General features: G+C 51.4%; 1 protein-coding gene across 10 annotated transcripts; it reads left to right on the top strand.

Moving 5' to 3' along the window:
* Positions 1–4,200: 4,200 nt before the first annotated feature.
* On the top strand, positions 4,201–25,874 carry CCDC61 (coiled-coil domain containing 61). Of its 10 annotated transcripts, XM_049901462.1 has the most exons (14): positions 4,201–4,256; positions 12,941–13,099; positions 13,341–13,423; positions 15,395–15,552; positions 16,850–17,011; positions 22,334–22,541; positions 22,629–22,711; positions 23,408–23,577; positions 23,668–23,743; positions 24,111–24,250; positions 24,333–24,411; positions 24,587–24,641; positions 25,287–25,365; positions 25,483–25,874. In XM_049901462.1, exons 2-14 carry the CDS (start codon positions 12,952–12,954, stop codon positions 25,578–25,580), a joined length of 1,539 nt encoding a protein of 512 aa, XP_049757419.1. In that variant the 5' UTR covers positions 4,201–4,256; positions 12,941–12,951; the 3' UTR covers positions 25,581–25,874. The 10 variants fall into 10 exon arrangements, with proteins under 10 accessions (XP_049757419.1, XP_049757413.1, XP_049757415.1 ...); XM_049901456.1 differs by having other exon boundaries at positions 25,287–25,874; XM_049901458.1 differs by having other exon boundaries at positions 23,408–23,743; positions 25,290–25,365.
* Positions 25,875–26,361: the final 487 nt, after the last annotated feature.

Genomic DNA, 26,361 nt, shown 5'->3' with positions numbered 1-26,361 from the left:
GTAGTTAAGTGCTACAGCTGTGAGCCAAACGGTCAGCCGTTCAAATCCACCAGGCTGTCCTTGGAAACGCTATGGGGCAGTTCTACTCTGTCCTACAGGGTCGCTATGAGTTGGAATCGACTCGACGGCACTGGGTTTGGTTTTTGGTATGGGCTTGTTGAAGAGTGGGATAATTAGGTCGTTAGGTATCCTCATATTTAATTTAATTACTCAAAGTATTGCGCTTCAGAAAAGACGTGCCTATTTACACACCCACCATCAGTGCCAAGTGACCTATTCTTCCATATACTGCTCCAGAACTTGGTGTTATTGCTGTTGTTTTGCCAACCTGGTGGATGTGAAAGTATTGCTTTATGTATTTTCTTGTGTAGATCGGTTTAGCGTCTCTGAGTGTCTTTAGTCCTCAACTCCACCCAGAATTACCACAAGCTAACAGATGTCTGGAATCCCTGGGTGATGCAAATGGTTAATGTGCTTGGCTGCTAACTGAAAGGTTGGTGGTTCGAGTCCATCCGGAGGTGCCTCGGAAGAAAAGGTTGGTGACCTACTGCTGAAAATCAGACAAGGAAAACCCTATAGAGCTCAATGGTCCGATCCACAATCAATTACGGGGATGGCGCAGGACCAGGCAGTGTTTTGTTCCCTTGTGCATGGGATCACCATGAGTCGGGGGCCAACTCCATGGCCGCTAACAACAATGTGGTATTTGACATTCTTTCATCTAGCAAGTTCCTTAACTTCTCCTTGGTTTATTTTGTCATGCGCTCTTCCTTGGTTTATTTTGTCCCCTTGGATTTCAGGACATTCCACTCTCATCATTATCCTACCATGATTTCTAGGAGCTGCTTCTTGTCAGTCTCCTCTACTGTCTCTTCCTCACTTTTGGGGTCTCTAAATGCTGGAGGGTCTTAGGGACCAGACTTTGATCCTCTCTCCTTTCTCTCTTCACTCACTCCTTTGGTTATGGGCTCCCAATTTATACCTGTTGTCTGGACCCCATCCCTGAATCCAGATTTGTATATTCAACTGACTACTGAATATTTCCGTTTTCCATTTGGATGCCCATTGTTGTTGTTGGTGTTAGTTGCTATTGAGTTGGCTCTGACTCACAGTGGCCATAACAAAACTTTGCCCAGTCCTGCACCATCTCATGATCATTGGAATATATAAGCCCATTCTTGGGGCTATTGCTAAGGATTGAATTGTGTTCCCCAAAGATGTGTGTCAACTTGTCTGGGCCATGATTCTCAGTATTGTATATTGTCCACCATTTTGTCATCTGATGTGATTTTCCCGTGTGTTGTAAATCCTGCCTCTACGATGTTAATGAGGTAGGATTAGTGGCAGTTATGTTAATGAGGCAGGACTCAATCTACAAGATTAGGTTGTGTCTTAAGTCAATCTCTTTTGAGATATAAAAGAGAGAATTGAGCAGAGAGACATGGAGACTTCATACCACCAAGAAACAAGAGCTAGGAGAATAGGGTGTCCTTTGGACCCAGGGTCTCTGTGCGGAGAAACTCCTCAACCTGGGAAGACTGATGACACGGACCTTCCCCCAGTGCTGACAGAGACAGAAAGCCTTCCCCTGGAGTTGGCACCCAGTATTTGGATTTCTAGCCTCCTAAACTGTGAGAGAATAAATTGCTGTTTGTTAAAGCCATCCACTTGTGGTATTTTTTTTTTTATCATAACAGCACTAAATGACTAAGACATGTGTCAACCCATCTCATTGACAGTTCCCCTCAGTTTGTTTTTTTTTTTTGGTCCTCTACCTTACCAAGTAGCCCTGGTGGCACAGTGGTTACAAGCCAGCTGCTTACCAAAAGGCTAGCAATCTGAATCCACCAGCTGCTCCTTGGAAACCCCAAGGGACAGTTGTATTCTGTCCTATAGGGCCGCTAGGAGTCAGAATCCACTTGATGGCAACAGGTTTGGATTGGTTTACTTTACCAAACACGATGTCTTTTTCTAGTGATTGGCCTTTCCTGATGATGTGTCCAAAGTCTTGCCATTCTCACTTTTAGGGAGCATTCTGGTTATCCATTAGGCACTTCCAACTCTGTATGTCCAAAACCAAACCCCCAATTCCTGCTTCCCCCACCCCACACCTGCTAATCAACTAATCTCAGCAAATGGAAACTCCATCTTGGCAGCTTCTCAGATCAAAAGCTTCGGAGTCATTTTTGACTCTTCTCTCTCTCTCCCTCCCAACACTCAATCCATCAGCAAATTCTGTCAGCTCTACCTTCAGAGGGTATGCAGATGTAACCACTTCTCACCACCTCCACTGCCACCGCCCTCGCAAAAGCCCCAATCAATCTCTCACCTGAATTATTTTTTAAAAATCTTTTCTTTATTAAAAAACTTATTTTTAAAAAATTGAGGTGGCATTTACATAGCATACCATTGACCATTTAGTACATTCATGAGGTACAACCACCACTTCTATCCAAAACATCTCATCACTCCAGTATTCAAGGACCTTAGAGTGGCTGTAGCAATGTGTTCCTATAGACTGATGTTTTCACAAAATTTGGAAAAGGGAGATATTTAAAATGCAATTGGTTAAGGCTACTGTTTTTTTGCAGTCCTATTCCCCTCCCCCCCACCCCTCATGCTTCTATTTGCCTTAAGTGTTGTTGGAGTGACCCCAGCATCTCGCTGGGGGGCAGATGAGTTGAGGATAACTTGAGTGAGTTTAGTGGTATATATTTTGTGGTTCACAGATATGCCCATGTATACACAAATTACCTAACTAGTTGTCTTCGAAGGAGCCCTGGTGACACAGTGGTTAAGTGCTTGGTTGCTAACTAAGAGGTTGGTGGTTCAAACCCACCAGCTGCTCCACAGGAGAAAGATATGGCATTCTGCTTCTATAAAGATTACAGTCTTGGAAACCCTATGGGGGGCAGCTCTACTCTGTCCTACAGGTTGCTATGAGTTGGAACCAGCTGGACTGGCAACAGGTGCTTGTCCTGGTGTAGGAAATTAAGAATGGCTTCCAGGAATGCTCCCCCTGTCCACGGTGCTGAACGTATCTTCTAGTGGCGGACTCCACAGGCACGTGGGTTATGGATGTGAGACTAGAATTGAAAGGTACAGAGCCAGAAGCTAGTCTGTAGAAACATTCCTCAAAATGTATAGCTAACATATGAATGAAACGTCATGGAAGTTTCCTCTAATTCCCTAAAAATTTAGATGACATTATTAATACTGGGCTTGTGGGACGGAAACTTTTTCTACGTTATAATGAGTAAAAACATTTGAAATAATTGACTTTTTTATCACCTTTGTGGACAAGGATATGACAAGTCTATGTAGCCAAAAAAAGTAAACATATCACAGAGGTTTGTCTAGCAGTAAATTAATTAAAACATTTCGTTATCTCTTGGGATTTTGCAATATTAGTGGTATTTGTCAGCGTTTTTAAATATGTGATTTGTTATTCACATTTTAAGTAAATTTTCATGGTCGCATTTAATTTTGCGTTTGTGATTTTTGTATTCTTTTTCTTAAAGAGGACCCCCCCACATTCTATAAGTTTCCAGACCCACAAAACCTGTAACTGCTGCTGTTGACTCATTGCTTCAAAATAGGGATCACTCTCAAGCTGTGTGATCCCGAGCCAGCGGCTGTGTCTCTCCGAGCCTCTTTCCTTAGCAGCAAAATGGGGATCATAATAGTGCCTACTTTGCAGGGTTGTTGTAAACCTCAAATAAAAGCCAAGGTTTGCGAAGTGCTTAATACATACCTGGCATACACTGAGGGACGATAAATCTCAACTTGTCATTAAAAAAAATTACGCTAAGAAAATTTCCGTTGCTTTCGGACCGCCAGCTAAGACCTCCTTTTGCGCATGCGCGCCATCCCGTCTCCTTCGGCCCCCTTCACGTGGGCGCGGCCTACCACGCTGCGGGGGTGGTGGGCGGGGTCAAGAGCTACTTCCGGGTTTCTCCACACCGCCCCCCCAGGAACAACCCTCCCTGTGTGACTGGCAGAGTTATTAGCCAGTAATCATTGGAATCATTGGAGTGGGGACAGACAATAGGGTGCCTCCTTCAAACCATTTGGGAACGCCTCTTCTGAGTTAGCCAATTGCAAGTTTTGAAAGGCGGGTTCTGCTCTGCTTTGACTAATGGGAGCTTGGCTGCTGGTAAGCCAGGACCAATGAGAAGCGAGAAGGCCGGATCCTGGGGCGGGAGCTGGGGCTTCGGCAGTTGGACAGCTCGGGAGGAGGGGTGTCCGTGGAGAAGGTGAGAGGCGGCGACAGCGGCGGGTGCGCGGGCTGGGACGGCGATCTCGGGGGGAGGAGTTGCTCCGGGGAGAGTGGGCTGCAGTGGGCAGCTGACCAGGCAGTGTGGGAATGGGGAGGCGTGCCCTTTAATACGTGTAGGCGCTTTAACGAGGGACTGTGAGACGGAGGGCTGTATGGGAGTCTGGGGGGTGCTCTATATTTCGTAGGAGGGTCTTTAAAGGAAAAGTGTGTAAATCAGGGGTCATATAGAGATGTCCTTGTAATATAGGGATGCGATTTAGTGGGAGGTCTTAAGGCAGAGGGTTATTATAGCTCAGTATAGAGGGGCGGGAGTCCCTGCGATGATTTATAAGCCTTGGTTTGGGAGCGAGTATTGGGTGGAGGGCACGCGAAGAGGCAACTTGCTGATGGACTGGACTGTATGTGGGGTGAGGAGAACTCCAGGGATGTGGAGGTGAAGGCGTGTGCCAGGCTCCCAGCAAGCTTACTGGTGGCTAAGAGCGTTGGCCCTGGTAAAGAGGGTTGGCTCTGCCACTGGTCTTGCCAGTGAACAGCATGGTGGCTTTGGGCGAGTTGTTTAGCCCTCTGGGTCTCTGTTTCATCATCAGTAGAATGACCTCATCTCTTCTCTGTCTGTATTACTCCCCGGGTGGCTTCACCCAGTCCTGGGCTTCAAATGCTCTTTTTAGAATCTCCCAGATGTCTCACTCCAGCCTGGATCTCTCCCCGGAACCCCACTCTCATGTATTCAATGGTTGGCTCTCTATTCTCCAGTCCAGCTGACGTCCAGACTTAAACGTGTTCCAAACCAAACTTGAGGTTTCCATCCTTCAGCCTCCAAACCCAGTCCTCCTGGCAGTTCCATCCTTCCAGGTACTCAGGACAGAAATCTTGGAGTTGACCTTATTACTCCTCTCTCTTCTCTTAGCCCACATACAGTCCAGCTCATCAGCAAATCGCAGTGGCTCTGACTTCAAAGCACATCCTGACCCCAACCACGTCTCACCACCTCCCTTGCTACCACTCTGGGCTGAGCCATCACCTCCTCTTGCCTGGTCTGTTGCAGGGTCTCCTTGTTGCTCTCCTTGCCTCCCGCAGCCAGGGGGATCCTGTTAAAACAAAAGTCAGATTGTGCCGTTCCTCTGCTTGAGCTGTCTCCTGGCTCCCACCTCACTCAGTAAAAAGCCCTCACCTAGCCCACAAGGCCCCCACAGTCCAGCTTCCCCCTCCTCCCTGCCCTCAACTGACATTCCCTGTGGCTCACACATTGCTTCAGCCACACTGGCCTCCTCACTCTGCCTAGAACATAGCAAATACATTCCTACCTCAGGGCCTTTGTATCCACTGTTCTCTTTGGATCACAGTCCCCCTAGATGGATGTCTGTATGGCTTTTCCCTTCACCACCTTCAGGTCTCTGTTCAAATGTCAACTCCCAGTACAGGCCCTTGCTACTCAGGAAAGTCTTTCTGTCACTCCCTGACTCCTCACCTGGCTTTATTTTTTTTCATAACAATGACCAGTACTTGACATATGTTATTGTTTGTTTATATCCACTGAGCTTCTCAGCCCCCCACTATAGGGTGGGCTCCATGTGAATATAGAACTCAGCACCCAGAAGAGTTCCTCGCACATAGGTGCTTAAAAAGTGTTGCTCCTACTCTTACCACCCTTCCTGCCATTCTCAGGGGGTTCCTTGTGGCAAGGGGCAGGATGTTGAGCTGGGAGGATCTTGTGGTGGGTGGTGGGGTCAGTTTGGAAGGAATAAACTGGGCGGACCACAGTGCTCAAGAACAGAGGGTCTCAACTCTAGTTAGCATCAGGGGGAACTTTTTGAAAATGCAGATTCCTGGCCTCAGCCCCAGAGGTTCTGATTTGGTAACTTTGGGACCAGGCCCAGAAGCTTGCCTTTTCATCAGGTGCCCTTAGCCATACCCTGTACCCACCCATTGCCACTGAGTTGGTTCTGAGTCATAGTGAACGTACAGGATAGAGTAGAACTGCCCCCATAGGGTTTCCAAGGCTGTAATCTTCACGGAAGCAGACTGCCACGTCTTTCCCCCATGGAGTGGCTGGTGGGTTCCAACTGCTGACCTTTCTATTAGCAGCTGAGCGCTTAACCACTGTACAACCAGGTGCCCCTAGTGGTAATGATGTGTGTGGCTCTCACCTTGAGAAGCATTGTTAAGCGGGTTCAGAGCTTGGGCTGGAGGGAAATGGCTCTTTCATCCCCCAGCTCCTCCTCTGTGCCCCGCGCTCTGCTGGGCAATGCTGGGGACACCGGTGGTGACGTAGATAGCCCCTGATCCAGCCTGGGGGTCGGGGAGGGCTTCCTGCCAAGGGGACTTTGGAGCTGTGACCTGGAGGATAACGAGGATTCAGCTGAGGGGAGGACCTTGGCTGTATCCCCAGTGCCTGGGGCCCCATTTCCTGGCATCTCCCGTTAATTCATCAGCAACCCCTGATCTGTGCCAGGCCCAAGGCGCTGAAGATAGAAGAATGATTGAAATAGCTTGTCCTCAGGGCTCCCAGGCTGGTGGAGGAGGGAGACACTTGTCAGCCAATCTCACAGATGGTAGCAGCCAATGACCGAATGCCACTGTTTGAAGCCCTTATGTGTATTAACTAATTTAATCCCCACATTAGTCCCGAGGTGTGAACCCTCATTCCCCACTTTGCTGGTGGGGAAAAAGCCAGGAGAGGGTTAAGTACGTTGCCCCAGGTCACACCGGAGGTAATCGGTGGGTCTGAACCCAGGAGTCCCCAGCCTGCTGGATGTGCCATGCTGAGGCCGTGTTTGGATTAGTGCCAGGAGGGAAAGGAGCAGGGAGTTCTGGGACAAAACAGGGAGGGGGGTGGTCAGGGAAGGGCAGCTGGATAATGAGTAAGAGGGCAGACATTTCAGGCCCTTATTGTGGGATCCTAGACTAGACTCTATTTCATTCTGTATTCAAAGAGAGTCCCTGGGTGGTGCAAATGATAAGCATTTACTGCTGGTGGTTTGAGTCCAACCAGAGACGCCTTGGAAGAAAAAGACCTGGTGATCTACTTCTGAAAATCAGCCATTTTAACACTATGGAGCACGGTTCTACTCTGACACACATGGGGTCACTGTGAGTGGGAATGGATACTACAGCAACGGGTTTATAATACCTACCAGAGAGCAGAATGAAGGGGGAGGGATTCCTGGGATGATAGGCTTGCATGGGGATATCTAAGGAGGAAGCATTGGGGGGGGGCAGTGGGAAGGTCTGGACACCCCAGGAGGGGGTGGAGAGGGAGCTGCGGTGTGGGCCAAGGAAACCTGGATTGTAGGATGCCCTGAAGGACTTTTGTGTCCATACATTCCAGGGGGACCATATGGGACACTTTGGTCTATTCTGGGGGGGGGGGGGTGCAGGGATGAAAGGGTCCTCTCTAGCTCAAATACACGCACATGGTAGGGTGGTGAGCTCAGAGGTGAGCCATGGTGGGGAAGGAAGAAGAGGGGCGAGGAGGAGCGTGTGGCATTGGGGTTCCCAGCTAGGGCATGGTTGGGATGGAATATATGAGGGGGGCCGCCAAGGGTGGGAAAACAGCCGTGGGGTGCGGGGTGCCAGGGACGGTTGTTTAGGGATGTCTGATGTGGGACGTGGTGGTGTGGATTTGTCTTTGGGGAGCTGGGCCCTGGGCTGAGGACTGTGAAACCTGTAAAATATCCGGCGGAACGCAGTTTGGGAGGAGGAGCGAGGGGCGGTGATGTAACACTGGGAATGGGGGCTGGAAAATCTGTGTGTGTGTTTAGGTTCCTGATGCCATGAGGCTCGAGAACTGGGGTCAGGTGTGGGGGCCAGAATGGGGAGTTGGGGTGTCTGCACAGCACGCGCCCGGCTGAAGTGATGACGTCACGGCTTGGCGGGGCGGGGCCGTGGAGGCAGTGTTGGGATCGGGGGCAGGAGGCTGAGGCGGAGAGGAGGAGCTAGGAGACACTGGGGACTAGGACTAAACCAGCGACCAGGTTGGGCTACTGGTCACTGAGGGAGGACAGAGGATGCAGGTAAAGCGACGCGGCCGGCGGAGGGGGGCTGTGCAGGGCTTGGAGAATCCCAGAAATGTGTGTTTGTCGGGGGGCTTTCAGGGAGGGCTCATCGCAGGAAAGAGGGGGGGAAATGTATGTGGGAGTTTTCACAGAATTTGGGAGGGAAGCAGAATCCAGGTGAAATATGGGGGTGACAGTTACAGGCTGAAAGTAGGGGTGTGTGTGGAATAAAACCCTGAGCAGATACACGGACAGAATCCAGGTTGAATAATGTGGGGGCAGAATCCAGGTAGAATATGGTCCCGCACGAACATGGGTGACTGGTCTAAGAAGGGGACTGCGGTGCCGCCTCCTCCTCCTTCCCCCCCATCTGGGAGAGCGGATGGAAAGAAGGGACTTCAGCCGGGAGGCGGGGGGGGGGGGGTGGTGTGTGAAAGGCTCAAGGGGGCAGGGCTGAATAGGTAGGTAGGAAGGTTCTACGGAGGGGAGGGGAGGGAGAGCCCAGAACCCTGTGGCAGTCTGAGGAATGCGTGATGGGGAGCCTAGGTTGGGGAGGGAGGGTCGAGCTGGCGGGGGTGTGGGATTTTTTTCCATCAGTAATTGGTGAGCGCTTTTACGACATGCTCAGGAGAAGGGACCGGTGGGGGAGGGGAGCGGGCGAAGTTAGTGGAGGTGAGGGAGGGGCCTGAGGTGGCGGGGTGGGGGCTGATGACTTCAGGGCTAGGGTCTGCAGAAAGTCACTGTGATCTAGGGCGGGCTTGCTTTTACCTGGTGTGGAAAAGGGGCAAAAGAGAAGGGCGGGGCCGGGTTGGCGGCGGGGCGGGGCTCTTTCCACTGGCCCCCTTTTTTTCGAGTTGGGTACCAAGAGTGGGGGCAATGATGCCGTGCGCTCGGCAGGTGTTGCGGGGCGGCTCTGACGCCTTGGTAACCAGGACGGCGCGGCCGCCGATTGGCTGGTGGCGTCCGAAGGGCGGGGCCTCGAGCGAGGGGACTTCCCCGAGCGGGGCGGAGCCAGCGCAGCCTGGCACCGCAGTGGGAGTCGCGGGGCGAGGGATATGTTGAAATGTGCGACGATTCATTTCCATTTCGGTCAGCGGTTATTAATCCCGGCTCCTGAGCCCCCTGAAAATGAAAACATAATTGCGAGGGAGTGTGAATTTTCCGGGGGAAAGAGTCCCTAGATTTCTTCAGCCCTTCCAAAGCAACAGAGACCAAATAAAGTTAAGAGCGCTGGTCTAGAGACAGGTGTCTGTCAGGACGTCGGGGATGATGGGCCTTGGAGAGAGGTGGTCGGTAGATGGGCCTGGGGAATAATCTTTTTTTTTAATTTTTAATTATACTTTAGATGAAGGTTTATAGAGCAAACTAGTTTCTCATTAAATAATGCACATATTGTTTTGTGAGATTGGTTGCCAACCCCTTGGGTTCCTCATTACCACCTTTCCTGTCCCCTTCTGCCTACTCATCCGTGCTCTTAGGCTGGTGTGCTCATTTAGTCTCGTTTTGTTTTAGGGTCACTCTGAGCCAGAATAGACTTGTCGGCAATGGGTTAACGGGTAATCTTGGGCTGAAGTGTGAACCTCAGGAGTGATTTCATTACTGAGCTGTAAGGGTGTCCAGGGCCATACTCTCAGGGTTTCCCCGGTCTCTGTTAGACCCTTAAGTCTGGTCTTTTTGTGTGTCTATATGTGTGTGAGTTAGAATTTTGTTCTGTATTTTTCTCTAGCTCTGTCCAGGAACCTCTATTGTGATCCCTGTCAGGGCAGTCAGTGGTGATAGCCCGGCACCATCTAGTTGTGGTGGACTCAGTCTGGTGGAGGCTGTGGTAGTTGTGGTCCATTAGTCCTTTGGACTAATCTTTCAGCCTGGGGGGGTATTCTGAGGGCTCCTGAGGTTACAGCGAAATGTTGTGGGCCTATTCATAAATCTGGGAGGGTTCAGAGATTTTATTAGATTCTCAAAGGCTCAAGGACATCAATAAGGTTAAAAATTACTGGTGTAGAGTTTTAGAGCTCATCTCCCTCACAATATTCTATTTCCCCAAGTTAGACTCTTAGAAGGACTTACAAGGAAAAGTATGGTGACTAGAGGAGGTGATCATAGAGAAGGAGAGGGTCTCCATGATCTGGGATGAGGGCAGCCCTGGGTGACTCTGTCTTTGGAGCAGCTGTTGGACCTTGGTCAGGGTCCTTTTCCTCGCTGAGCCTCAGTTTCCCCATCTGTACACTGGAGAGAGGATGAGCCTACCTTATGTCTCTGGTCTCCTTCAAGCTCAAACAACAAAGTTGTAATAATAATGATGATACCAACATGTGTTGCGTGCTTCCTGTATGTGTCAGGCATTGCTCAATTTCTCCGAGGGCTTCAACAGGAATAACTTGTTTAATCCTTATAACAGTCCAAGGAGGTGGGTACTGTTAGCCTTCTGTGGGCTTACAAAGCCCTGCACAAACATCATCTGGCCACTGTTACACCTTCAGTCTCATCGCTTAGCCCTCTCTCCCATGCTCATTCTCTTCTAGCCACAGTTCCTTACTGTTCTTAGAACAAACCAGAAACATCCCATCTTCGAGCCTTTGCTTGGTTCTTCCCTCTGCCTGCATACCCTTCCCCCAGATAGTCACACGTCTCCCTCTCTCCCTCCCTCCCAGCCTCTGCTGAAATGCCCCCGCTCCGTGAGGCCATCCCTGGCCGTTTGAGTTGAAAGAACAACCTTTCCCCCGGCCCCCTTTTCCCCAGAACCTATCTCCACTTGACATTTTTATACATCTTTCTGTTCCCCCCTCCTGAGCAAAGGGCCATTATCTGGTTTCTCATTGAATACCCAGTCCCCAGGACAGCACACACTTTTCAGATGAGGACTCTGGCCCATAACTTGCCCGTCTACACACAGCAGAACCTGGACTTGAACCGAGACAGCCCAGAGCACCCATTCTGAACCACTCGCTGTAGACTCCAGCCTGCGGGCGGAGGGCTGACCCTCTTGACTAGCTGCTGGTGAACAGTAGCAGTGTTGGCTAAGAGAGTGTTCTTGTGCTTCCAAAACCAAACTCGCTGCCGTCGAGCCGACTCCAACTCGTTGTGACCCTATAGGATGGAGGAGAACTGCATTATACAGCTTCCAAGACTGCAGTCCTCACAGAAACAGACTGCCAACCTTTCGGTTAGCAACCAAGCGCTTTAACCAGGGCTCCTTGTCCTTATGCTTACAACAGATGAATTAATAAAATCAGTTATTAATTCACTGTAAATGATTTCAGTATATCATAGATAATATATAGCGCTGGCTGTTCTCTCGACTTAGAGCACCTTCCCCAGATAGCCACTTGGCTCACTCCCTCACCTCCTCCAGGTCTCTGTTCAAATATCACCTCCTCACTGAGGCCCCACTGTGGCCTCCCTATTTAAAATCTCTGCCCTGCCCCACCCCACCCCAATACGTCTGTCCCGCTTTCCAGCTTTATTTTTCTCCACAAATGTTCGCTGAGTGGAAGAAAAAATAGTAATGAATATATAATGCGGACAGATAGGTGGAGTGAGTACCTGGGTGGCCCAGATAGTTAAGCACTTGACTACTAGCTGGAAGGTTGGCACCCAGAGGTACCTTGGAAGACAGGCCTGGAGCTCTGCTTCCAAAAGGTCACAGCCTTGAAAGCCCTCTGGAGCAATTCTACTCTGCACATATGGGGCCACTGTGAGTTGGATATACAACGACAGCAGATAGATAGATAGACCCATAGCTGCTGTTGCGTTGACTTCGACGCACAGCGACCTTATGCACAACAGAACTAAAGAAAGGTTGCCTGGTGGGTCCTGTGCCACCCTCACGAATGCTGACATGTTTGAATACCGTGTTGCGGCTCTTGTGCCAGTCCATCTCACCGAGGGTTTCCCTTCCCCTTGCTGACCTTCTACTTCATCAAATATGATGTCCTCCAGCAGTTGATCCCTTCTGATGATGTGTCCAAAGCAAGCAAGTCAGACGTTCTGTTGTGACTCATGAGGTTGTCTGTGGCTGATTTTCGGCAGTAGATGGTCAAGGCTTTCTTCCTAGTTTGTTTTAGTCTGGAAACTCTGCTGAAACCTGTCCACCATGGGCAACCCTGCTGCTATTTGAAATACCGGTGGCATAGCTTCCAGCATCACAGCACACACGAGTCACCACAGTATGACAAACTGACAGACAGATGGTGGATAATAAGGATTAATAATACATTAATAATCAGTAGTATTAATTGTTCTCTTGTTGGTAATCACATATTCTATTAGCTACCATGTGTTGAATATGGTGGGTCCGTGGGAGAAAGACCTGGCAATCTGTTCCCATAAAGATTACAGCGAAGAAAACCCTGTGGGGCAGTTCTACTCTGTCACATTAGGTCACTGTGAGTTGGAATCGACTTGATAGCACCCAGTAACAGCACTGAGAATAGTAATATGCAGGACATAATTCTAAGTGCTTTTATGTGTATTATCCAATGTAATCCTCATGACAATGAGGTAGGTTCCATTATTATACTCATTTTCCAGATGAGGAAACTGAGGCACAGAGAGGCGAAGTCACTTTCTTAAGATGCCATGGCTGGTATATGGTGGAGCCAGAATATGAATCCTGAGAGCCTGGGCTCTCAGCCCCTCTGGGTCTCTGTCTCGTTTCCTTCTCCAGCGACCCTGGCCATGGACCAGCCGGCCAGCCTGCAGGTGGACTGTATCTTCCGGGGTGTGGAGCATGCTGTGCGGGTGGTGGTTTCCGGGCAGGTGCTGGAGCTGGAGGTGGAGGACCGGATGACTGCCGACCAGTGGCGAGGCGAGTTTGACGCCAGCTGTGAGTATGCCCACCTAGTGGGGGCTTCCCTCTCCTCCCCAGAAGATGAGGCCAGCCAGCTCTCCGGCCCACTGGCCTCTTCTACCCAACCAGCTGTCCAAGGCGGGGCGGGGTGGGGGGGGGGTCGGGCTCCTCCCTCAGGCCAGAGGCACGGGGCCAGGGAGAGTTGGAGAGCTTGAACGTGAGGCCCTGGGGCTGGGTGAGTGGTCAGATAACAGGAGAGACTTTTCTCCTCATGCAGTCATTGAAGATTTGACTCACAAGACAGGGAACTTCAAACAGTTCAACATCTTCTGTAACATGCTGCAGTCGGCCCTCACCCAGGTAGGGACTGGTGCTGGGCATTCAGGTGGGGGCGGGGAAGGAGATTCTGCCCCCTGGGTCCCGGGGGGAGGTGTCCATCTGATGTGTGTGTGACCCTGTGCACTCTTCCATTCCTGGGTCATGGCTGGGTATCTTTTTTTTTCCCTTCTTTCCCAGATGTAAACGGCTTTAGTGTTTTATTCTGCTTCTGATGAGAGTTATCCTCACGTAGAAAATTCAGGTCACAGAGAAGTGTAAAGAAGAAAGTAAAAACCATTCTACCTCCTATGACTCAACACTTGTTAACATTTTGGTTCAAATCATTCTAGGCATTTCTTTATTGGTTTGTGAGTGTGTGTGAGTGTGTGTGTATTTGTAGATCTGTGATTACATATGTATGTTAGGAGTCCCGGTGGTTAGTGCTCAGCTGCTAACTGAAAGGTTGGTGGTTTGAATCTACTCAGTGGCTCCATGGGAAAAAGACAAGTGGTCTGCTCCCAGAAAGATTAAACCAAAAACCAAACCCTTTGCTGTCAAGTCGACTCTGACTGAAGGTAACCCTACAGGACAGAGTAGAACTGCCCCACAGGATTTCCAAGGAAGGGCTGGTGGGTTCGAACTGCCGACCTTTTGGCTAGCAGCCAAGCTCTTAACCACTGCGCCACCAGGGCTCCGTAAAGATGACAGCCTGGAAAGCCCTGGGGGCAGTCTGCTCTGTCACATGGGGTTGCTGTGAGTCGAAGCTGAATCGACGACACCTAACAACAGCAGCATAGTTATATGCAGCTGATATGTTTTCCAAGGTATTCTGCAACCCGCTCTAAAAAAATACAGTAACATTTTATAAACATTTGATTGCATCAGTGAACGTCTCCACTCATTCCTTTCAGTTATTCATTTGAGATTTGATCCGTGTTTACTAATCATCTACTCGGTGCCAGACACTGTTGTAGGCACTGAGGATACAGCTGGGCACAAAAGAGACAAAAACAAAAAACAAAAAAACCTGCCCTCATGGAGCTCACATTCTAGTGGGGGAAACAGACACACACACAAAAAAGTGTAACATCAGGTTTAAAAGTATTAATCAAATAAAAAAAGCAAGGTTAGAATTTAGAGTAACAAGGATGCTATTTAGATAACTACATGTCGTCTTTGAACTTTTTTGTATGTGCGTGAAAACACTAGGTCTTTTTTTTTTTTTGTAATTATTTTGTTTGTCATCGTTGCTGAGACTGTACACAGCAGAACATATCCCGGCCCAGCGAGTTCTCCATGCACAGTTGAGTGATGCTGATGACATCCTTCACATTAGGCAGCCATTCTCGCCCTCCTTTTCTGAATCGTTCCTCCCCCATTAGTAAACTCACTGCCGTCTAAGTTTTCTAATCTTTTGTGTTGCTCTTGTCAGCTTGATCCCATAGAGATAGTTCTTTAATCTTTAAACTTTTGACGAGCTGTATTATTTTGCTGCTTACGGATAAAATTTTATATGTGCATATAAAATTGTGAAAATATTAATGTGTGACTTAGAACACAATGACTACTAGTTCCATTTGGTACCATTGGCCTGATTCTTGCCATGGCACCGGCACTTTGACCCACCATTACTTTTGCAGCATTAATGCAAATGTCAGCACAGTGAGAAAGGAAAATGATGTCTAAAATTATTAGGAAAATAATTTTTGACCTCATGGACTCCCTGAAAGGGCCTTGGGGACCCCCAGGGGCCTGGATCTGCAGACAGCACTTAGAGAGCTGCAGCTCTAAGCTACCTGCCATGGTTGAGCATGTAGGCTCTTTCCAGTTTCCCCCTCTGACCAGGTCCTTGTGGGAGGCCCTGCAGCGGGGCCATGTTTATACCCTCCAGCCGTAACGTAGGAAAGCCCACCCAGCCTGGAGATGGGACAGGGCATGGTCCGGGTGTGTGGGTTGTATGCTCAGAGTGTGTTTATGTTGGGTCCTGTGGCAGCTCCTCTTCTCTACCGACAGAGCAGTGAGTCGGTCACCCTCGACCTGCTGACCTACACGGACCTGGAGTCCCTGCGGAATCGCAAGATGGGGGGCCGCCAGGGCCCCCTGGCCCCGAGATCGGCCCAACTCAACTCCAAGCGCTACCTGATTCTCATCTACTCCGTGGAGTTTGACAGGTGGGGACAATGAGTTGGCTCTAGGCCCAGGCTAGTGGGCTGGGTGGGAGAGGACGCATTAGACCTCAGGAATCCCTGATACCCAGGGCAAGATGGGAGTGGATATGGGTTAAGCATTGCCTTTGGAATCTTGGGTGTTGAAGTTTGTATCATTTAGTATTATGTTTGACTACAAGTAGCAAAAGAGCCAATTACCAGTGCCTTCAACCTATAATGGAAACCCAGGTGGTGTCGTGATTAAGTGCTACAGCTGCTAACCAAAGGGTCGGCAGTTCGAATCTGCCAGGTGTTCCTTGGAAACTCTACGGGGCAGTACTACTCTGTCCTATAGGGTTGCTATTGGGTCGGAATTGACTCGATGACAACAGGTTTGGTTTTTTTTTTTTGGTTTCAATCTATAATAGTTTATCCTTCTCATGTAACAAGATGTGTAGGGTAGGTGGCTGCTACTCAGCAATTCCATTAGAGACACAGGCTCTTTTTTTTCTCCCTCTACCATCCTTAGCATGCTGGCATTTTTGCCTCATCTTATCTCCTTATGGTCACAAAATGGCTGCTGTGCCTCCAGGCATTGCATCGGTGTCAAGGCAGGAAAGGGGAGAGGACTGTACACATTCATTGTATTTGCCCTTTTTATCAGGAAAACAAAAGCTTTCCCAAAACCCTCCCATCAGATTTTCAGTAGTGTTTGATTGGCTAGAAGCCTTCCCTAGATGCAAGGGATGCTGGGAAAATGAATGTTTTTCTTTCTAGCCTTAGTAGTGTGAGGCATCAAGGGAGAAGGGAGCTGGGGATGGGTGTTGGATAGCCAGGGAACAGTGTTTGCCCATAGCTCCTGAACTTTCTAGTGGAAGTTATCAATCCTTTATGAATATGATCTGGTGGAACAGTTAATCAAGGTGCTCTACCTTTCCCTGGCCAAGGGGTGAGTCAGGTCAGGCCAACTAGAATCTCCCACTGTAGAATCTGAATTAGGAGTGTGCTTGGCTGCAAGTAACATGATGCCAATGCTCACTCCTACTAGCAGTGCGTGAGAGGGAAGTTTCTTCAGACTGCACCAGGAGCTTCAATCCTGATGGCTCCAGATCTGCTACATAAGAGGGCCTAAGGGGTGGCAGACTGGCAGAAGGGGCATGAGGGCAGGGAAGGGGGTTGAAGGTGCGTTTAGAATGTGGCTTCTCGGAACATGAGGCCTGGGGAACTGTGTTTTCATACTCTGAGGCTCTCAGAGTCCACTACTTACCCTCGGGTAGACTCTTGGTCTCTGAGATTCCGCGGTTCTGATCCCTTCCCTCAGGATTCACTACCCGCTGCCCCTCCCGTACCAGGGCAAGCCAGACCCTGTGGTCCTCCAGGGCATCATCCGCTCACTGAAGGAGGAGCTGGGCCGCCTTCGAGGGCTGGGTGGCCAGGAGGCTCGGGACACCCGGGAGGCTGAGATCTGGCACCTGCGGGAGCAGTGAGTCTGGGAGGGGCAGATGGCTGGAGGCGGGGGTGGAAGGGGAGACAAATCCCAGCATGCACTGTGGGGCCCCATGCTCAGCACTGTTGGGAGAGCGGTTATCTCTTATTCACCAAATACTTGCTCTGAATCTCTTCTCTGTGCCCAATCTTGTGGTGAGTGGTGCTGGGGACACAGTGGGGACTTAGATAGCCTTGTCCCTGTCTTCACGGGCTCACAGACCAGTGGGGTAGACAGACCTGGCCCCAGAGAGTGATGGTCCAGAGTAGACAGGGCTGAGAGAGCCCCGAGTGGGGGACCTGATCCTGCCTGGAGGGGAGGGGTGTTGAAGGCAGAGGGAACTGCGTAGGCAAAGACAGGGTGGGAGGTAGAGCTCTATTCAGTTGAGTTCACCTTCACTGAACACCTCTTTTGTGCTGGGCCCTCCCTGCCCTCATATAGCACCCAGCCCAGGAGCCACCCAAGTATGTCGCTGCAAATTGGAGAGGGGTCAGGCAGGAAAGGGGGGGCTGTAAGGGAAAACTGATGGGATCTTGTGGTGGCTCAGGCAATGGGGGTGGGGAAGAGTGTTCTGGGCAGAGGGGACAGCATGTGCAAAGGGCTTGTGGTGGCAGGAACATTGGTGAGAACAAGAGGACTGACAGTGAAGAAAGTGAAGGCAGTAGACTCTTGGTCTTTTGACACATTTATGGGGTGCTTGCTGTGTGTTGTACCCCACGCCACTGCCACTGAGTTGATTCTGACTCACAGCGACTCTATAGGACAGAGTAGAACTGCCCCTCATAGGGTTTTCTAGGCTGTAATCTTTATGGAAGCAGATAGCCAGGCCTTTCTTCTGCAGAGCCGCTTGGTGGGTTCGAACTGCCAGCCTTTGGTTAGTAGCCTAGTGCTTAAATGTTTGTGGAACCAGGGCTCCATCATCATCATCATCATAATATACTATAATAATATAGTAATAGGATAACAACAACTTTTATTGAGCGTTTAGCTGTGTATCAGGCACTCTGTTCATTGTTTTATGATTTAATTGACTTAACCCTCACAACCACCATATGAAGGTTAGCACTGTTATCAATTACATTTTATAGAGGAAATTGAGGCCCAGAGAGACTAAGGAATTTGTCCCAGGTTATGCAGTGAGTAATATGGCCAGACAGGCCTTGAATCCAGGCAGCCTGCTTGGCTGCTGTGTGCAGTTGGCATCTGCCAGTACAAGGCTGAATGCTAAGTGCTGACAGAAGACCAGCCCTCCGTCCAGGGCCTGGGGAGCCATGTGGGTCCTTGCTCTATACTGCAAGGCTAACGGGCAGGAAAGCAGCATTGGGAGGCAAGGGTGGGAGGCTTGACAAGTTCATCATCAAGGTTCACCTTCAGGCCTAGAGGGGTAGAAGTGGAGAAGAGAGCATGTTGTTCCGAGGGTGGCCACAAGGTGGCGTCATCTGTCTTTTGTAACTTACCAGGGAAACTAGAGAGGTTGACTTGAGATGGTACAGCTGGTCAGCTCTCACCTTCTTCCTCCCAACCTGGAGTTAGGGAGTTTGGGGAGACTCCAAGATTCATTCATTCATTAATCTGCCATTTATGGAGTTCATACTATATGCCAGGCACACTGTCTGGCACTGGGTCCCACTTACTGAGTGCTTACTATGTGTCAGGAAACCCTGGTGGCGTAGTGGTTAAGTGCTACAGCTGCTAACCGAAAGGTCAGCAGCTCTAATCCGCCAGGTGCTCCTTGGAAACCCTGTGGGGCAGTTCTGCTCTGTCCTGTAGGGTCACTATGAGTCAGAATTGACTCAATAGCAGTGGGTTGGTTTTGGTTGGCTGGTACTGTGTGCCATGGTCTAAGCACTCTTCAGAGACTCCCATATAACCTTATCAGGTATGTATTTTCATCATCCCTATTCACAGATGAGAAAACTGAGGTCCGGAGCTGTTAAGCTTAATTGCCCAAGGTCACACAGCTTGTAATAAATGCAGTAGAGTTGAATGCAGGCCACCTGGCTTCAGAGCCCAGGCTTTTGCACGGTGAGCCAGACAGATGGAGACTCCATCCTCAGGGTGTGAGGTGGGGAGCTAGATAGAAAATGATAATCTCACTGATAAATGCCAGCTCTACAGTGGTTGGTGCCAGGAAGGAAAGGTACTGGGAGCCAAGAGAGATGGAACAGAGGGACATGATCCAGGCTGGCTCAGGGTAGGAGGGCTTTCCCGTTTGAAGGATGAGTGAAGTCCCTCCCGCTAGGACAGGAGGGATCTTCCAGGAGGAGAACTGAATTTGAAAAGAGCTGGAGCCTCCTGGTAGAAGAAGGGGGAGAAGGTGAAGGGGGAAGTCAGCTGGGTAGGGGCCGAATGGGAAGCTCCTTGGAGAATGTGGGGGAACTAGGGATTTTTTAAAATAATATTTTATTGTGTTTTAGGTGAAAGTTTACATAGCAAATTAGGTTCCCCTCTAACAATTTTGTACCAACTGTTCTGTGCCATTGGTTATAATTTTTGACAATTTGTCCTCATTCTCATTATTCCATTCTGTTCTGTTTCCATTGGCTAGGGACTTTTAAAAAGGTTTTATTAAGGAAAATTCCAAGAACACATAAATGTAGGTAATGGTAAAAAATCATAGGGGAAGTGTCTGATCTCTAATTTCACAAGGGGGAAGGAGACTCAAGATCAACAGCCCAAGGCTGATTCCTATGGGGCGGAGGTCAGACATGCCTCCTCTGTCTGCCATCTTTATCAATTCTGACACCAGCCGTCCCTCCCATGACATTCTCTACTTCTCTGCTGAGTTCGATGATTTGTTGCAATGGCCACACAGGACTCACAGACCATACTCACAGTTATGAGGTTTATTAGGGAAGAACAGGTTACAGTTCAGGCTCAGGAACACTCAGGATACAGTTCTTCCATCAGGACAGCCTCTTCCTGACCATGCTGCAGGCATGCCTCTGTCTGGCCCCTTGGCCTCTGCCCTGCCCAGGCAAGTGTTACAAAGCTGTTTTAGCTCTGTAACTGATAAGTGCCCAGAGGCACCCCACTCCACCAGTAAGCCTCGGCCTGAAGGCACTCAGCTTTCTCCCTCTGTGGGCTGGAAAGCCCACTGCGCCTCCTGACACCATTTCTCTGCCACTGCTTCTCGCCGTCTTCAGTGTTACAGCTCTCCCTCTCTCTCTATCTCTCTTGGTCTCCTGGTTCTAGGAGCTTCTCAGCCCAGGGATCCTGGGTCCAAAGGACACACTCTGCTCTTGGCTCTCCTTTTTTAGTGGTGGTGGGATCTTCCCTCTGCTCTGGAATTGGCTCCCCTTCAAGCTCAGCAGGATGGCAAAACCGACCAGTCCCCTTGGTGGGCCACAGTTACCTTATTTGCACAGCCCCACCCAATCATTGTGTTTGATTCACAAAGACTGTGGCTAGAAGGGCCACATTAAGTAATTCATTGCACCGCAGTAATAGTGTAAAGCAGATGTCCCTGCCCCAACTTTAATGGTTGTCAACATTTTGTCCATGTTGTTTATCTACTCCCCTCCCCTGTCTGTAGACAGTCATTTCTATCTCATCAGCAAACACTTCAGTGTATATCTGTAACATAAAACCTGTCGCTTCGAGTTGATTCTGACTCATAGAGTAGAACTGCCCCGTAGGGTTTCCAAGGAGCTGCTGGTGGATTCAAACTGCCGACCTTTAGGTTAGTAGCCAAGCTCTTAACTGCTATGCCACCAGGGCTCCTTAATATATAAGGATATTTAAAAAAGAAAAAACCCAAAAAACCTCAGTACCATCATTACATACTGTAGATTACCCAAAGCCCCATAACATCACCTGATACCCAGTGTGTATGTGTTTACACAGCTCTGATTATCTCACAGGTGTCTTTTTTAATTGTTTTGACTTAATATCCAGACGTGGCCACACATTTCGATTTGTTGATGTGTCTCTTAGCTTCTTTTTAGTCTTTTTTTCTCATGCTGAAAAGCTTTACTTTCTTGAGATAGTAATATAATCACTTATTTGCTTTATCCCAGCAATACTAATATAAGTACTAATAACAAGAGTATTAAATGAAGTTTAAGATTTCTTTGTCCTTAGGGTATATCCCAATTGCTAAAATAATATGTTTTAGTCTCTTGACATAATTCTTCTCCATTATGCCACCAACTGCGATATCCAGGTAGGTCTCTTTGAGCCAGTTCCTTGAAAATTTTTAGGAATTGCTTTTGTTAAAATTTAATTTTGTTTTTTATTTATATTAAATATTTTCATAGTTCCAAAATCAAAACTAAAAAGAGTACATTTGGAAAAGTCTAGTTTCCATCTCTTTTCCTTCACCTGTGGGTCACCCATTTTTATTAAGTTTTTGATTTATCCATTATATATTTTTTGAAAATGAACATATATCTAATTTGCTTGGTAAAGTAGAAGATCATCGAAAAAGAGGAAGACCCTCAACGAGATGGATTGACACAGTAGCTGCAATAATGGGCTCAAGCATAGCGATGACTGTGAGGATGGCACAGGACCAGGCAGTGTTTTGTTCTGTTGTGCATAGGGTCACTATGAGGCGGAACCAACTGCACGGCACCTAACAACAACATATCTAACTTATAATTCCCCCCCCTTTTTTTTTCAAATAAAAAGGGACGTAGTAAATATACTCTTCTGCAGTATTAAGTATAAGCTTAATATATCATGGCAGTCACTAGGTGACAGGACACAGCGACTTTCTCCTTCCTTTTTAGTTGTGTGGTCTGCCACTGAGTGGCTGTATGAGATTCAGCCAGTTCTTGAGTGGTGCACGTTGTGGTTACTGCCAGTCTTTTGCTGTTACAAACAGTGCTGCAAAGAAGAGCTTCGCGCGTATGTCATTTTGTTCAGGAAAGGTTTGGAGCAATGAAATGACCTAGTCAGATTTGGATTTTAGAGAGTCCTCTGGAATGGGAGAAGATGAGACAAGGGTGGGAGACCAGGGGGAGGCCCGGGCCAGGACTTCAGGGCTGGGCTCACCAGTGTAGACTGATCAAGTATTTTGGAATTAGAACCCAGACGACCGTGCCCCCTGCCCTGCCCCATGGGGGAGATGGGTGTGTGGCGGGATGGTCTTCTCCCCTTGCGACGCCTGGGGAGGTGATGGGGCCATGTGCCCCCTTTGTGGGGGAGGTGGAGGAGAGAAAATGATGGGTCGTGCCTACCCCTGTGAAAGCTTTGAGGAGAATGATGGGACTTGGCCCCAATCCGTGGGGGTGGCCGGGAGTGGAGGTGGTGGAATGCAAGGGTGATGAGGTCGTACCTGTCCTCCTCCCCATCTCACTTCTTCCCCTTCCCCAGGGTGTCGCGCCTGTCCTCCGAGAAGCGCGAGCTGGAGGTGCAGCTGGGTCGCTCGCGCGAGGAGGCGCTGGCCGGACGGGCGGCGCGCCAGGAGGCCGAGGCGCTGCGCGGGCTCGTGCGCGGCCTGGAGCTGGAGCTGCGGCAGGAGCGCGGCCTCGGGCCCTCCGCGGGCCGCCGGAGCCAGGACTGTCGCCGCCTAGCCAAGGAGGTGAGGGGCGGGGCAGCCGTGGGGGTGGCCTGCGCGGCCCAGACCCGGCCTCATTTGGACTTCTGCGCCCCTTTCCCCTCCTGGCAGCTCGAGGAGGTGAGGGCGTCGGAGCGGAGCCTGCGCGCTCGGCTGAGAGCGCTGAACAGCGAGCTGGCCGTGTACAGGAGAGGGTGAGGGCGCGGCCGAGTAGGCGGGCCTCGGAGCGCTCCAGACCCGCAGGTGGGCTTGGGGCCGGGTGGGCGGGGCCTGGGGGCTCCGACCTGCAGGTAGGCCTTGGACCAAGTGGGCGGGGCCTGCGGTTGGGCGAAGCCTGGGAGGTGTTCTGGAACCTGTGCGTGGGCTTAGGAGGGTGGGCAGAGTCTGAGGGGGCGGGGCGGGGCGGGGCCTGGGCTCAGGTAGGCTAGAGAGGGAGGGTGAAGTCTGAAGCTGGGGGTGCTGCAAGGGTGAACGGTGCCTAATTCCCTGATGGGGTTCAGGGAAGGACTCTGAAGGGTTGGGGCAGTGGGCGGGGCCTGTGGAAAGATGGGCAGAGCTTGGGGAGGCGGGGCCTGGAGAAGGGACTTGAAAGAGGCGTGGCCCGAGAATGTAGTCTTGCTAAAGTGCGCGTCCAAGCAGGTGGGCATCAGGGTGATTGCCGCTGGCATTTATTGAGGTGGGTGGCGGAAAATTGGGAAGGGTTTCTGGGGGTCTGCGGGAGGGGCCTGGGGAAGGGCACCTGGGATGGTCACGGGCGAGGGCGTGAGCGTCTAGCAGTAACAGGTAGAAGATGGCCTGGAGGGTTCCGGAGAAGGTGCCGTTGGAGACGAGGCTTAGGGCAAGGGTTGCCCAGGCCGGCGGGAATGTGACGGTGGGTCCTGTGCCCCTAGGAGGCGGACTCCGCCGGTGGTGCCGCCCGCGGCCAGGGAGGACCGCGCCTCGTCGTCCCGGGAGCGCTCCACCTCACGTGGCCGCGGCGCCGCCCGCTCCTCATCGCGGGAGAGCGGCCGCGGGGGCCGGGGTCGCGGCCGCCCCGCCCGCCCCTCTCCCTCGCCCACAGGTCTGTGCTACCCTGCCCTGCCGGAGGAGAGGCTGGACCCGCTGGAGCTGTGGAGCCGCGATCCTGTGACTTCAGCCTTCTCTGTCTTAGGTGGTCGCGCGACCCGTTTCGACCCCACGGCCTTTGTGAAAGCCAAGGAAAAGAAGCAGAGAGAGCTCAAGATGAAGTTAGTGGTCATTAGGGCCCCTTCCCAGGGCCTCCGGATCCCTGCCTCTTTACCTGGCTCCCTCACTGGCGACCTCCCCACCTGTCACCGCCCCTTGTTTATCCTACTCCCTCGCCGTCACCTGCTCCTCATTGCCCCTCCACCCTTTTTTAACCCACCTCCTCACCTTTCCTCAGCCTCCACCTGCCTTGCTCAGTTGTCCCTCCCAACCCCCCCCACCTTGCCTGTGTTCCCGCATGCTCTTCGGGCCTAGAGACCTCAGGTGGGTTACAGACTTCCCCTGGGACTCCGGTCATGGCTGTGACCCCAGGGGTCTTTCCCCGAATTAGCAGAGCGCACAGGCGGAGTCTCCTTTTCCGCTCCCCAGGCAGCAACAGCGGAACCGATTGGGCAGCGGAGGCAGCGGGGACGGTCTGACAATCTCATGGTCTCGCCAGGCCCGGCCCCCCGCCGCCGTGACGGGCCGAGGGGACGCGGCTAACCGCTCCCGAAACCGCAGTTCCTCCGGTAACTGGGCTGGAGCCCTGGGCGGGCAGGCCTGACAGGCCTGGCGGGTGCGGGGAGCCTCACGCCCTCCTCCTCCCTCTAGTGGACAGTTTCCGCAGTCGCTGCTCGTCCGCCAGCTCCTGTAGCGAGTTCGAGGATTTCTCCGAGTCGCTCTCCAGAGGGTAAAACTTGGGCTAGGGGAAAGGACCATCTGGGATCGGGCCTCTGGGTAGCCTGGAAACAGCCTTTGCGGGGAGATAGGTGGTGGAGGGCAGGGAGGTCTTGAAGCTGCGGAGGGCGTGGTGTGCGGTGCCAAAGGCTCCTCCCCATTGGTCCTGAGTTGCTCCCTCCTCTCAGCGTTCGCCGCCGCAGGAAACCTACCAGCCCCACAACTTGGAATAGATCCCAGACGGTGAGTGTCTGTCCTCAGGCCTTGGAGGGGATAGGGGCAGCCACCAGAAGCCGGCTGGCCTCATTGCCCACGATTCCACCCTGGGGGATCAGGTCTTAGAGGCAGCTTCTGTAGACGGTATTTCTAGATCCAGTGGGTGGAGGCGGCATGGGATACAGGATGCTGCTTATGAGCGCGCCCTCCGGTCCCAAATGACCGGTCTTAAAGGCTGGTTTTCCCTTCTACCACCTGTGTTACTTAAAGCAGTTACTTAGCTTCTCAGTTTTTCATCTGTTACATAAAAAAACCCTTTGCCATCCATTCGATTCCGACTCATAGCCGACCCTATAGGACAGAGTAGAATTGCCGCATAGGGTTTCCAAGGGGCGGCTGGTGAATTGGAACCGCCGACCTTTTGGTTAGCATGCGAACGCTTTAACCACTGCACCACCAGGCTCCATCTATTCAATGGGAATGGTAATAATATCCACCTCAGGGAGTAGTTGTGAAGATACAAGGAGGTTATTTTGCGCATAGTAAGTGCCCAGTTTCTGTCAGCCCCTTTTTTCTGAGGTAGTGGGTTTTGAGGTTTGACCTTCCAGTGGAATTGGGGGCGAGGGGCAGGAGTGGGGGAGGAAGCCTGACCCCCTTTACTGCCTCCCCCAGCAGCAGCAGAAGTCCACCCCCCTGGAGCGCGGCCACCATAGACGCCTGGGCAACTCGGGGGGCTGGGTCCCCATCAAAGGTGAGCCTGGGACTCTCCTTCTCGCCTCCCCCGTTAGCCCCGGAGCCCGCTGGGATGGTCCGGAGGGCAGCGTGTCGGGCCCCTCAGAGCCCCCCACCTGCATGCCCGCCCCCACAGACTACAGCTCAGACCACCAGGCGGCCGACATGGCGGAAATAGACGCCCGCCTGAAGGCCTTGCAGGAATACATGAACCGGCTGGACACGCGGTCGTGACCGCACAGGGGATGTTCCCCCTCCACCCGCTCCACTCCCACTGGGGTACAGCGTGGGGGCAGGGCCGGAGAGCCTCCCAGCCCCGCCAGGCCCCACCCCTCCTGGTGCTGCGGTCTCCAGGTGTAAGGCCCCGCCCCTTCTGGTGCTGGGGGAGTCTCCAGGTGAGGCTCCGCCTCTCCTGGTTCTGGGGGGGTGGTGTCTCCAGGTGTGAGGCCCCGCCCCGTCCCCGTCCCTCCTCCGCAATGCATGCTGGGTGGGAGGGTGTGTGCTATTTGTAAATAAACATATTTGCCTTTGGGACCCCCTGAGGTTATGACTGAAGGGTGGGGGTGGAGTGGGGAGAAATGAAGAGGATTTGGGGCTGGGGTGTACGTAGGGCCTGTGTGTATTTCTGGATGTGTCTGGGAGGCAGACAAGCGTTCAGGCTCAGGAAGAAGCTCTGCACTCTCTAAAGCAATGAAAGGGGTGGCCTGACACGTGGTAGTGAGCAGCCCGCTCCCAAAGGGGTCCAAGCAGAGATTCTGCGCCAGGACCAGTGTGGCTGCGCGGTAGGGGAGAGGGCCTTGCAGCCTGGTGCTCCGCCCCGAGGACCCCGAGCTGCCGTCCCCGATGCCGGGCTGACTCGGTGCCGATTCCTGGGCTCTGACCTGAGACCTCTGGGTTCTGAGCTGTGATGTCGCTTCTGAGCTGGGATCTCCGGGGTCTTGGTTCAGGGTCGGGGCCTGTGGGTTCCGAGAGCACCGTGGTGGACCATGCTGGGGCAGGGGCAGGGCTGTGGTCT

Source organism: Elephas maximus, chromosome 11 (assembly GCF_024166365.1).
Source record: "Elephas maximus indicus isolate mEleMax1 chromosome 11, mEleMax1 primary haplotype, whole genome shotgun sequence".
In the NCBI taxonomy this organism is placed as follows: domain Eukaryota; kingdom Metazoa; phylum Chordata; class Mammalia; order Proboscidea; family Elephantidae; genus Elephas; species Elephas maximus.
This window is presented reverse-complemented; position numbering and strand designations above follow the sequence as displayed.